We start from the raw sequence: 13,848 nt of genomic DNA on the forward strand, positions 1-13,848 counted from the left end.
TCTGTATGCACAAATAAAATAAAACTTTAAAAACAAACAAAACAGAAGTGGTCTAGGTAACCAGTAGGAAAAGAATTAAACATTTAAGATTTTCCCAAAAAAAAAATTAAGAGAAATCGAATAAACACTGTTTATGATGAAGGAGCCATGTCCAAACAATGGAGAAAGAAAAATTGCTGCAACAAGTGACGCTTAGAAAACTGAACAGTCCCATGCACGAGACCAGAGCTGGGCCACTCTCTGACTCCACGCACAAAAGTCAGTTCAAGTGGGTGAAAGCCTAGGCTACATCAAGACCTGAACCACAAAATGCACAGCAGTATTAGCACAGGTGATACATTCTAGGTGATACGTCTTTCGGGACTCACCTCCTAAGGGATGGAGATAAAAGCCAAAATAAACAATTGGGACCATATCAAATTTAAAACTCTTACCTCGTGAAAGACTATATTAGCAGATTAATTATCAGGCTGAATTAGCAGATTCAGCCTATGGAATGGGAGATGTTTGCACAGTCAATTGCACAGCGAATTAATATCCAAAGTATACAAAGACCTTATCCAACTTAACACCAACCAACAAAAAACCAATTAACAAATGGGAAGGAGATCTAAATAGACACTTATCCAAAGAGGATAGTATTCAGAGGCCAGCAGACATGAGCAAATGTTCTCTGCTGCTTCTAACAAGGGACGCAAATCAAAGCCACAATGAGCTACCTTTCACGCCTGTGAAGTGGCTGCGTGAGTGTCTCCCAACAACGCGCGTCAGTGAAGATGTGGAGAAAGAGGACCCTGACACACTGTCGCTGAGAACATTAGCCGGGCAATCATTGTGGAAACCGCTCTGGGCCCTTCTTAAAAAACTGAAAACAGAAATATCGTACGAGCCAGCAATCCCATCTCTCAGTATCTATCCAAAGAATACAAAGCCATCAATTCAAAAAAATTCTGTGCTCCACAAAGTTTACTGTGGCATTATTTACAATAACTAAGATACGGAAGCAGCCCAAGGGCCCACTGCTAGTGGGTAGAGGACCGACCCGTGGGCAGTGTGCACTGTGGGACATTACTCAGCTGCAGGACGAAATGCTGCCATTTGCAGCAAAGTGGAAGGAAGTGAGGATATTCGGGGAAGTGAAGTTCAGATGACCTCCTGTCTATAAGCAATATAAAAACAAAGTAGGTCAACTGACAAAGCAAACAAAAACAAACTAGTGGACACTGGTAAGTGAACTGAGGTCACCAGAGGATAAGAGTGGATGGAGAAAGAAGGAGCTAGTGGGGTGTAAAGGACAAGTTTTTGCTTTGTCTTTTTCTTTAAAAAATAATTACAATGAATAAAACCACAAAATGCATTTGTACTTTAAAACTAAATAAAATAACATGAAAATTAAAAATAAATTAAAAAAATTAAATTAGAAAAATGAAATGTACGAACAAACTAAAAATACACTTGTAAATTTAAATAAGTTACATTAAAATGAAAAATACCTGAAGATGTTTAAATAAAATAAGAATAAGACTTTCCAGGTAAGTGAAATGACTTTGAAGAGTAAAATGAAAAAAAGTCAGCAATTTTTAACAATTTAAAAAATAAAGGGAGAAAAAGTAACTCAAAACGAGGACAAACCTTGTGCGATTGATGTTACTAATGTGCTATCAATTAAGGAGTCTGATTGACTCAAATGTCTGCCAGAAGGGGAGCATGTCGGGAAGGCAGCATCTGACTGGCTTTTTCCAGCTTGTGCAGCCAGGGTTAGGCCGCGTGCTCATTCGCACATAGCCATCATTTCATTTGTACATTTATAGTATGCAGATGCCCCCCACGCCCCCCTACACCCCATCCACTCCTCACTGCTGTCCTCTGGGGTCCACTTTTACAAAGGGGTATACAGAGGCTCAGAGACAGTGAGTCACTGCCGTGGCCACACAGCGTTCAGGATCAGTTCTCTGAAGCCCTGCTCCTCAAAGTGACCTTTGGATGGGCTAGCTTTGCTGAGGACTTTCAGAGGCAGGAGCGTGTCTGACATCAGGCTGGAAGGTTCTGGGCCCTGGAAAGAACCAACTCCCCCACGATGCACGCTCGTTCGCACCATTTCCATTACACACATCTTCTTGACCTTCAAGACAACCGTCTGATGCAGACCCATTGTCACCTCATCTGTACTGACGCCGAGATGTGGAAGTGAAATATTTTCACTCAAGTATGGCAGTAGCAGAGCTGGGAGCTGAGCTTCGACCTGTCACAGCTCCAGTCCCACCCCGGCCCTCGACACGTAATAGTCGCCAACTCAGGAGGCGCTCTGAGCTTGAACGGCGTGTCATGCCCCGTTTCTACATTAGCCAGCAGAAGCAGGAGGAGGGGATGACCAGTCCATGGTCACTCAGCCTGTGAGCGGGAGCGCACACCCTTCGTGACAGCCGGCCGGCCTCCCACTGCTCATCTGGGACTTGCTAGCAACAGCCTTGCCCACTTGCCAACTCAAGCGCGAGCTCCGGAAGGGCCGCCGTGACATTCCTTCTCTGAGTGTCTCCACCCCTGCGGATGTGGGCACCACTGTCAGGCTTCAGAGAAAGTGGAGGCTTCTGACAAAAGGGAGTGGTTGCCCCATGTGGTCTGGTCCCCCAGGCTGGGGAATGCCTTTCCTTTGAGCTGGTAAAACAGAACCCCCCACATACCCGCAATGGGTCACGGAGCAGGGCCTATGAATCAGCCCGTTACTGTAAGAAAGCATCCCGGTAGGCCCGGCCTGGGACCGCAGTGCCCAAGAGGAGTCAGCTTGACCCGTCAGTGTGAGGACCAGCCCATTTGCCTACAAGCCATTTGCCTGTGGGAACGGGAGGAATTCCCAAGAGTGGGGCTGAGGACATGTGTCCTCGGTGGTGCTAAGTTACACGAGGCCTAACCCAACCTCTCCTCGTCTTGGCTGTGTACCCTGGGCACGTCCAATTCCCTCTCTGAGCTTGGAGGGTTTCACGTAGACTCATGAGGTCAACCCCCTGAGTGGACTGTTATGTAGACGAATTAGGAGAGGGCTCGGGAGGGTGTTTACACAGCTTTGAAGTCATTTGTTGAGGTTGAAATCCTGGTTTTGCCAAGCTGTTGGACAGTAAATGGAATTTCTATTATCTGGCTATTTTTGACCTATAGATGTGGCAGTTTCATGGTCTTCGACTAACTTTCAGTTTCCTCCTCTAAGAAACAGGGAGAACATTCTCCTCGCAGGGTTGCTGTGAGCATTACAGCAGGCTGGGAGACAACTGAGCTCATTGGTTCGAGCTTGGGCTGTGGGACCGTGAAGGAAATGTTGATATGTTGGTGCCAACGACGCAGAGAAAATTATTAAACCTCTCTGTGCCTGTTTTTGCATCTGTAAAATATAAAACATAATAGTGCCCACCTCACAGCTTTATTGGGGGGATTTCATCAATTCTGTCTTGAGTACTTAGTACAGAGTCTGTCATTAAATAAAATACTACAGGAAACATTTGGTAGACAGTCAATGCTCAGCTTTAAGCCAGATCAAGAAGTGACCTTTTAAAATCGACGTCAGTAAAAATTAAGTCTTTTTGAAGACAGACGATGTGTTCCCCAAAACACCTAGGTGTGTAGATAGAAAGCCGAAGAATGTGCTCCTGGGTATGCATGGGCCTGGGGTTGTCTGTGCCCAGGTGGCGTCCACAGCCCAGGCTGTGAGGGCAGGACCCGCAGGAGGCCAGTGTGGCCGTGTTCTGCCCCGGCTGCAGCCAGGTCCCTCTCGTAAAAGCTCACAGCCTGGCCACTGACCCTCCATGGCACTCAGGTAAGTCATGGCCCCGAGCAGAGCCCTGCTGGTCCTTGGAGATTAAGACACCTCAGCAGACAGCCTCGGGCTGAGACTGCCTCTGGCACAGTCCCCTCATCTGACTTTTATCCCAGACCTGCAGGGACGGCCAAGCTGACAGCCCATTCCCAAGTCTCGCAGGGAAGCGCTAAACCTGACCTTCAGGCTCTGAAGCAGGCTGCTTCCCTCATGCCTGGCGTCTCCTGCGCCCTCATTTCCAACCCCATATGGATGGCCATGCTTGAGCTCAGCGTTTCAAGTTTGGGTTGCAAAAGTCTCCGCTGGCCTTTCCAGCCCCGACACGCTGTCCTTCTATAACCCTTCTCCTGCACCCCAGACAAAGCGAAAGCTGAACTGAAATGAAAGTCTGTACTCCATGAAGTGCTGCAAGGACCACGTTCGGTGGGTTTTCTGGAAAAGTCTATGCTGGGCAGGACTTACCCCTGAGGTTCTGGGGTCAAGCTGACCCCTGTCACACACGTTTGCGGTGTGACCTTGTTTGAGCCAGTTTCCCTCTCTGAACCCACCTTCCTCTTCCATGGGCTTGGGGGGGAGAGCCACGAGAAGGGAAAATGTGCCACCTGGCCACACTGCCCCCGTGGGGGGGTGGGGGGGGGAGGCGCAGGAGGACACAGAGGGCTTCCATGGATTATTCCAGGGTTGACGTCTCGGGAAGGACATGGGCTTCAGATTCAGGGCCGTCAGGAACAAGGATCTGAACCAAAGGCCCCAAAATGGGTTGGGGTGATTGCTGCTCATTGAGATAATTTAGTGTAGTGTCTGGTGCTCCAGGGCAGACTCCCTGGCTCACGTGGTGACTGCTGCACGGACCGCCGGGCCTGAGTGCCCGTGACACAGGGACGCTCCTAGAATGTGCCCGTCGGAGGCGTCACAGGGCTGCACTGGGAGTAGCTGGCCCTGTGGCCACCACACATGTTGGCCAATGTTACAAATTTATGTCTTTATACGGGCGCATGCGCGGTACACACTAGCGCACACTCATTCACGCCCTGCCCACGCACTCCATGTTCATGTGTGCACACGTGAATGCACGTGTGCACTCTTCGCCACTCATACACAGTCACTGTATATGTGTAAAGTGAACCCCACTTGCAAAATAACAATTCACCCCCACACTGGCAATGTGCACTCATATCTTCCGAAAGGGAGGGTAGCAAACTGCAGCTCGTGGCCAGATCCGCCCTGGGGCCTGTCTTTGCATAGCCGGTGAGCTGAGGTTGGTGTACTATTTCCAATATCAAAAAAGACAAACAAGAATGTGTGACAGATCATATGTGGCCTGAAAAACCTAAAATATGCACTCTCGGGACCTTTAAAAAAAGTTTGCCGGTCCCATTCCTGTTTCACTCAAATGCCGACTGACTGCACTTATGAAATATATTTTCCCGATCTGCTGATGGTTTGTGAACCTCAGTTTGAACAACTTTGAGGCCAGAAGAACCTCAGTTGTTTCACTAGATGGAAAGATGGGTCAATCAACAGCAGGCTGACACACGGACAAGAAGAGGTGCGGAGTACAATGAGGTCCTCTTATCCGTGGACCCATGAGTCAAATGTCTGTGAGCCAGAGTCCTCCGCTGGCCTCGGCCCCCACCGACCCGCTTCCCAGGCTGTGCTGAGCACCAGCACGGGTCCTGCCTGGCCGTTCTTCCTGACACAGGTTCCTGCGTCGTGGGGAGACGTGGGGCCCCCAGACAGCAGGGGTGTTGGAGCACATCCGTGCTGTCCCTGTCAACCACTGGTCCAGAGCCCAGGCCAGAGGAGCCCAGTAAATATTTCTTTGTGACCATGGTGACAGGCAAGTGGCATCCGAGTCCATGGCTGGAGTCTGGCCTCATCTGCAGCGGAGGCCTCTTCCCCGGGCCACGCAGCCCCTTGGCTCCTTCCTCCCCTCTCCCTGCGGGAGCTCAGCCCTGCACAGCGGCTGCTCCTACGGACAGAATCCTAAACCCGACTCCTCTGATACGATGCCCCTTCTCCGCTGCCTCTGCCTTACAGCTCTAGGCAAGTCACTAACAGGATTTATTTCTATGCCTGCGCAGTTTTAGAGGCTCCAAAACTCTGGGTACACACCCCAGCTTGGCTGCTGCCAGTTCCTGGTCATGTCACTGTTCCTTGCTGAGCCTCAGTCCCTTCATCTGGAAAATGGGTATTGATAAGGCAGTGCCACTGCAAGGGTCACCCACAAGCAGAGCTCGTGGTGCTCACCTGGCCTCAAAGGTCTCCTTTGGTGACTGGTGGGGGGTTGGGTGGTTCCTGCCCACAGGAGAGGGGAATGGGCTCCGTGCAGGGACGGGGATGTTCCTGACATATGGTTAAGCCAGCATCACCTTAGAGCCTGGGTTTGGCTGCAGAACAAGCTACAGAAGCACAGGAAGGGTGCAGAGCTCAGTTTATTGAGCACCTACTATGTGCAAAGTGGCCTGCTCCCCTCATTTCAACCAGACTCTATTTTATGAAGAGTCTCAGACCCCGAAGGGCTGAAACATTTGCCTGAGGCAGCATCCTCCTGACACCCAGCTCCCCTCTTCAGCCTTGGACACACGTAGTCAACACCCCTCGTCTGCTGCATCTTCCCCTGGACGCCAGAGCTGCCTGAGGCACACCTTGTGTGAGCCCTGCCAAGGCTCTGGCCTGCAGACAGGAAACCCAGGTCCTCCCCTATTCCTGCCACCTGCAGGCAGGGTCTCAATGACTGTGCACAAGGCACGGAACTGCACGCCCAGCGGTCACACGGGGCTTTGCCGCTTACGGAGCATTTATGTATTCTCTCTAACCACAGCCAGGGGAGCGGTGCTGACTCGTCCCCTTACAGATAAAGAAAAAGAGGCAAAGAGTGGGGAGTCAACCCAGATGAGACTCGCCCTGCCATCTCCCCACTCCACAGTCAGAAGTGAGGGGAAAGTGGCTGAATCCAAAGGTGGCTGCCTTCTGCCCAAGCACCAAGAGGCACGAAGTGGAGCATCGGTCAGAGGAGGTACGGAGCTGCCCAAGGTCACACAGCTAGCTCAGGATTTGAACCCAGGGCTTTCAGGGCCCCTGAATTCCTGCCACTGCTCCTTGCTGCCTCTGTTCTAGAAGGGTCTCAAATCACCATGTGACTTGGGGGGGGGGGTGTCTCGCCTCCACCAAGCTCCTCCCAGCCCTGGATGTTGGGGAAATTCAATCACAGCCTGTCTCCTCATTGCCTAAATGAGGCTCCACGTCGGGATGGAGGGCACAAACCAGAGCCCCCTCGCTCTGACCAGCTGACCCAATGCCAGGATACCCCAGATTGTTTCAAGAGAAATGTCCCCATCTGGTTCTGATTCATTCGCACTTAATGAATCAAAATGTTGTTTTGTAAGAGACACTTGAGATCCAAGAACCTTTCTCAAGCCTTTTCTTCCATTCTTTCCTGTCTTAGAAACAGAGAAATTGGATTTCATCAAAACCAGTGACGCTGGAGCCTGAGGAAGCCGGGTCTGCGGCACAGGGTCCCAAGGGTGAAGCTCAGAGCACAGGCTACTGGGTGGAGAGTGTCACTCCCCTTGACGCTGCATTACAAGCCGAGGGCTAGGGCAAGGCTGAGAACAGGCCGAGAAGCTGGCAGGGAGGGAGGCTGAGGAGGGGCAGGACAGGGACGTCCCTCCAGGGACCCCAGGTCTGCACACCGTGGCACCTCCAGGGCTCCCAGCACAGAGCTGTAACACTTCCTCAGTGAACAGGAGAAGGATGGGTGAAGCAGTTTTGATAGCCATAATGCCTCCTCCGGCCAAAGTTAGACCAGAATGTCAAAGCAGGTGAGAGCCTCAGGGATCTCAGGTGGGCTTTTCCAAGCCCTTGTCTGTGGTCTCTGATGTGGAGTCTGGACAGGTGCTACTCTCTGTTCCCACCAGTCAAGAAATCGGCCTCACCCACACCTGCTTAGCCAGGACTCCTGTGACCATGCAGAATGTGCTACAGGAAGGGTTTCTGTCTCCCAGCCCTAGTGCAGGGCCAATGGATGGGAAGCCACTTGCCCAAGGTCACAAGCTACAAAGGGGCTGGGTAGAGCTGAAATCCCTTGTGTCTGATTGACAGATGCAGCTAAGGCATCTAGAGATGCTGGACGGGACATGCGTGAATCCCAGATGCAAGCGATTAATCACCATGGGAGGGGTGCTGAGACCCCCTTACCAAACTGGGGCAGTATCTGGACAGCGATGCCCAATCTCCTCACTGGAGCAACAGGCAGGTGGAGGTGAGCTGGGGATGGGTTTTTTTTTTTTTTTTTTTCCTTATTCTCTCTCACAAGCATCTTAAAAGATCTTCTAAACCAGCTCCTCATAGTTGGGGAAACTGAGGTTCTGAGAAGAACACAGCTCAGGAGACCATTCAGTATCCTGTTTGGTGGACTGGGGTTCAAGGGTGCTGGTTACGGGCCCACTGCTCACCTTGCCCAAACCAGCGTCATGTTCGGAAACTCCTCACCCCCAAAATACGCACCTCCCCCTTCCTCGCTGTGGTGTGAGGCCAAGGACACCAGTGGACAGGAAGTGAGAATGACTAATACTTGCAAGTGCCTGCAAGGAGCCTGCGTGCTCTGCTACTCATTTAATACAGAGACCAACTCCTCTGTCTCACCCGCATCTGCCCTGTGAGTTGGTTTCTTATGATCATGATTCCTGTTTAAAGAGGAATCAATGGGGATAAGGTTTTTATTTTTATTTTGAGGTCTCTTTAGAACTGAGAAAGACCTTGGAAATCTTCTGAAAGACTCAAATGAGTAGCCAAATCTCAGAGAGGCAAAGTGATTTACCCACAGTCATGCAGCTGGTAAACAGGGAAGCCGGGATTGGAACCAGGCAGGGTAAGAGACCATGTACCTCACTACTCTGCCAAGAGGTCCCCAGTTCACCTGAAACCCACTCATCTCAGTCTGGAGGTGACCGTCCAGTCACACTCGGGGCTGTGGCCCTTCGGTCCAATCTCCCTGCCCCACGCCAGCCCACCGGCTGACGCGCCCCATCCTCACTCGGCTTCCATTTCCACTCCGAGTGTCTCTAAGGGGCTTTCACCCGAGTAAACTGGCAGCTCCCAGAGGGCAGATTCTTGCTCTTGTTTCATGAAGCCCTTCTCGGGCACCACGGCTGGGAAGAAAGAAAGCTCTGTGTCTTCCATTCACCTGCCAACCAACTTAGCAGCGCCCTTCTGCCTGTGTGAGCCTTGCCACCTGGTTTCCTAAAACAGCACTGATGTGGACACAGTGCGTGGATCCCCGGGCTGGCACCTGGAGGCTGGAGGGCTGGCCAGCTCAGGCAGGAGGCTTGTTAGCCATCGCATGCTCCCCGGACCCCGGCTCTGCCTGCGCCCACTGTGCACGACAGCCTCAAACCCACTCTGTGAGGACATTCTGATTCTCACACGGGGCTGTGACAAAGACCTAAGGTGAGGGTGCACGGAGCCACTGTCCTGGTGCCCGGGGTCCCTTTTTCCTCTAGACCTTGGTCATCTCCTAGTGGCCCTAAGAGATCAAGATGGGAAAACAGGTTCTTGGGGAGACTGGACTTTTGCAGGTCGTTCCCAGAATTAATGGACTTGTGCTCAGGCCCATGGTTTCCCTGAGCTTACAGCACTTGGGGGTGGGGTGGGGTGGGGGAGGGGCCCAGAGGGATGTCCACTTCTGCCTTTCTAGGTGAAGCACTGAGTGAGCCTTGGTGCTGGGGGGAGGGGACTTCTGCACTCCCAGCCCTAGGTGTGTGCTGCCTACCGGCTCTGTGTAAATGCCTGTTACTTGTCCAAGCTACCCTGTGTCCCCAGGGCCCCTGCCCTTCACCCTGGCACCTGAGGCTCATTTCCTCTGCACTGAGTCAGCCCGCAGGGCTGCCAGAACAGCTAGGGGGTGGTGAGGGAACCCTACTAGTTCTTCCCCTCCTTCAAGTACTTCTTTGACTCTGCTTGTTCAGTGGGTGCGGGTGCCCTGAGGGCTGAGGCGCCCCATCTGGAAATTGGGACTGACAACTATCTGGAGGAGTCTGCCCAAGAGCTACCCGCCACCCCCACCAGCACCGCCCCTGCCTCGCAGCACCTCAGGCGCCGCCAGCCCCCGGCTACGGTACCTTGCTTCTTCCTGCGATTCAGAGGCAGCATGTCGACGGCGTGGGCGACCAGCAGCAACAGGCAGAGTGGCGCCCGCATCTGGGCAGCCTGATCCGTGCGGGCACGCAGGGCTCCTGGCATCCACAAGGCGTCGGGGGAGCTCCCCTGGAGGCTCGACGGCCTCGCGGCGGCGGCGGCGTGGCGCGGCGTGCCGCTCCGGATGCGCGTGCTGCTCCAGTCCCGCCCGGCGCATCCGCCAAGCGCGGGGTGGGTGCCGCGGTCAGCCAGCTACCGGCCTCCAGGTCTAGCGAGGGCGCTTGTTAAGCCTGGACACAGTCCTGCTGGGAGGAGCCACGACTGGGCGGTGCCGCCTGCGGTAAGGGTGGGGGTTGGGGGGTCGCTGGACCAGTGGCCAGAGGCCAGGAGGTGGGTCTGCCCCCGCCCCCCCGGCCCCTCCCCTTGGTCAGGCAGGTACCCGCGCTCACACACGCATGCACACACTCACACACTTACACACGCAGGCACGTGGACAGCAAGAGAACCCCACCCTTCTGCTCTCAACACCTCCCCAGCCAACTTCCAATTTTCATTCTGTTCCCTTTCTGTTTCCTCTCATTTCCCAGTCCTGGCCCTGAGCACCGCTCCTTTGCTTTTTCTTTTTGTCTCTACTCTTCCCCCCAAGTCCTGCCCGGAGGCCCCTTCCATTGACCCCCAGCTAGTCTTTTATTTCCCCCTGCCATCCTCTCTCCTAGTTGAGGCTCACTCCCTCTGCCTCCACCGGGGTGTTCCCTCTCTTCCCTCTTCCCTTTCTCTCCTCTCAACCTGCAGGGTGGGGTGTTTGCGGGGCTCCCCTTTCCTGGCACTCTCTCTCTCTCTCTGAGCTGTTTCTTTTTTTTTTTTTTCAAAAGAGTCTAGAATTCCTGCTGGCCAGGGACCCTGAATACTTCAGCCTGGAGGTGGGGGAGACCCTAATCTCTCCTCAAAGTGACCAACACCTCATAAATTTCCTTGTGAAGGGGCTGGAACCTGGGCTGTTTTCTCCAAGCTTATCTGCAGGTCTAGGAGTTCCATTTTAACCCTTTCGGAGCCAGATCCCTCCTCCTAGCCAACAGACAGCACATTCCTGCACCCTGTGACCCGCCACTACCAGCAACAGCAACAACAATACACTAACCCCAGCTCTAAGGCAAAAGGCTGGGGCTGTGCTAGGTGCTTGGCACAATCTTGGAGACAATCCAGTGAGCTTAATTCCGTTGAGCTTCACTTTCCAAGAGGAAAGGATGCGCAGGGCGTGTGCATGGCCTGACCCACTGCACATCAGGGAGCTGTCTCCCTTCCCAGTGCCCACCCTCCTGGCTGCTCCCCCGGGCACAGGGGTATGTACCCTCCACACTCTCGTACTGAACATTTGTCTTTTCTTTTTCCTATGTGTCTAAAAAGAGAAGGAAGGTAAATGTTGATGTTTCCTTGTCCAGCCCCTTCTCTCCATTCTTAACAGGTCAGGGCTTGTCACAGGAGGGGGGCAGAGAGAGAGTGAGACAAGTCTCTCCTGGCCATTCCTTTGGGAATTATAGGAATATCGCAGACAGCACCCAGGGGGTCTGGGTGGAATGTGGGTGCCACCCCACTGAGATGGCTCCATTTCCCAGGTGGGGCCTCCCAGGCCTCAGCCCTGGGGCGACTTGCTCAGGTCGCCCAGTGACCCAGGGGTAGAGCTGCAAAGGTGTCCCGATGTGCTCCCCACCGTGGCCTACAAGGCCCCTTGGGACTTCTCTGATCTTGCTCACTACACCCCTCTCCCCTTTGGTCCCAGAAATCTCAAATCCTTGCAGATTTCATAAACACCTCTAGGCCTCTCCTCCCTCTGAGCCTCTCACTGTGGCCTCTCTATAGAATGTCACCCTATGTCCCTTCCCCTACTCTGCTAACTCCATCAGGACCCCAGCCTGGCTATGACCCTCACCCAGGAAGCCCTCCATGCCCGGGCCATGCTCGGAGCCCTCCTCCGAGCCCCGCCATCTTTTATTACAGTTCTCATGATACCCGTATAACTACGGAGGTGTTCCGTCCTTCCCTCTAAATTGTCAGCTCTTTCAGGCCAGACAGGAGGTCATATTCCAATAGGATAATCCCCAGGGAAGGGAAATTTTGGTTGGTTTTTTTTTTTTTTTTTTTTGTCACACCTTAAGGAAGGGAGGGGCTGGGTGGGGAGGAGGAGCTAGAGACAGCAAGAAGGAAGGAAGGAAACCAGGAAGTCTAGGGCAGGCATGTGGAGCAGAGAGACTTGCGAAGAAGCTGTAACTGCTTCTTTCCTTGGATTTGAACCAAGAATTTGGGGGACAGGGAAGGAGTCACTTGAAAGAGACACAGATGCAGATGAGAGACCGTGCAGACAGTGGAGGCTTTTATCTTGATTTTGACTTTGCTCTGTTCCTTTGAGACTTGCCTGGTCCTTTTCTGCCCCATTCTTCTGGGTCCCCTCTGGAAGGCGCCTTAGACTTGTGGCAGCTTTGGGGTCTTAGTGGTCCTGCTTGGAGTTGACCCTGTTTGGCTGGGCATCTACCCAGGAGGGGATGAGTAATTTGGGGGGTGCTTAATTGGAAAAAAAATTTAACTATATTCTTTCTCTTTATTGTATGCTAGTTGTACTAAAGTTCTATCGAAGGTCTTAGGTATTAGAGTCTAATGTGGTGGGTGGCAGGCAGAACCCATTTAGAGTGGCAAGTTTAAGTGCTCCTGGGGTACCCCTTCTTCTGCCCACTGACAATATCTGGATCTTTGGAATCTAGCACATGCCAGACAAAAAGTAGGTGATCCACATGTTTCTAGAATGAATGAATGAGTAAATGAATGAATGAATTCTTCAGATACTTCAAGAAATTAGACAACCTCAGAAGATCAAGCTTTAGGGGCTGGAAAATCAGCATCTACCCAGCCACGCCCAGTCTGGTAGTCCCCAAAGTCCAGAGCAGGATAGTGCCCAGGTGGGCAGGACTAGGGAGGAGCAGTGTCCACCTGGAGACATACAGAGGCCAGGGCTGTGGGGCCGCCCCCTGGGCTGCAGGTGGCAGCCTCTTGGCCTTCCCACCACACTGTCTCTGCTCTAGCAGGCTGCTGCTGTTTCTCAAATTTGTCTGTTTTGTGTCCTCAGCAGGGCTTTTTACTGCTCTGTCTGTCTGGAAATTCTTTCTCAGATGTCCTGAGGGCCTGTCTCCACTCAAGGTTATCCTTCAGAGAGGCCCTCTCTGACTCCTGCAGATAAAATAGAACACTCATTTGTATCTCCTTGTCCTGCCTTATTCTTTATAGTACCTGTTCGTATTGGCAACTTGCTTATTTGTGAGCTCCGTGAGGGCAGAAATCTAACTTATCCCTTGCCTGAACATAAACTGCTTATTAAATACTTATAGGGTGACAAATGTATGAATGAGCACTCACCCCTTGATTCACTGCGGGGCCTCATGTACTGCCTGCTATCCTGACCCCAGCTTCCCGTTGGCTCCGGGGCGCAGCTGGGACTGTGCACCCTCTCAGAACTCTGCCAGTGTTTTCAGAACCCCATATATCCGGGGCTCCAAGGGCCAGGACTTATGTTCCCAGCCCACCCTGAGGTGCTCAGGTCTAGGTCTGTGTATAGGGCACTATGCTGGGCATGCCCTCGCCCCCTTCTCCAACACCTATGCCCAGGCAGGACCTGCAAGCCAGTGGTGTTAATGGCATCTCCAGGAGATGTACACACCAGGGGGCTCAATTAAGGAACCGCTGGACACTCGTGAATAGATGAGGACCAGTGCAATGATGGCAACATATAATACTCCCAGCACCTGTTCTGGATTAGCAAATCCTCTGCGGAAGATGGCTGGGACCCAGTTTCCTTCTACCTGTGCTGTGCTCACTTAGGTGCCTGGCTTAAAGCTCATACCCAGACAGGGAAGTACTAC

At 52.6% G+C, this 13,848-nt stretch overlaps 1 protein-coding gene across 1 annotated transcript in view; it reads right to left on the bottom strand.

The window, feature by feature from the left end:
- The window catches only part of RSPO4 (R-spondin 4), a 26,730-nt gene extending 16,724 nt beyond the window's left edge, over positions 1 to 10,006 (bottom strand). The window contains exon 1 of the mRNA XM_004686989.1: positions 9,928 to 10,006. Coding sequence (XP_004687046.1) covers positions 9,928 to 10,006 — 79 coding nt within the window. The remainder of the gene's footprint in view (positions 1 to 9,927) is intronic.
- Positions 10,007 to 13,848: the final 3,842 nt, after the last annotated feature.

The sequence above is a fragment of the Condylura cristata genome, unplaced genomic scaffold (genome assembly GCF_000260355.1).
Source record: "Condylura cristata isolate star-nosed mole 26May11 unplaced genomic scaffold, ConCri1.0 scaffold00022, whole genome shotgun sequence".
Lineage (NCBI taxonomy): Eukaryota > Metazoa > Chordata > Mammalia > Eulipotyphla > Talpidae > Condylura > Condylura cristata.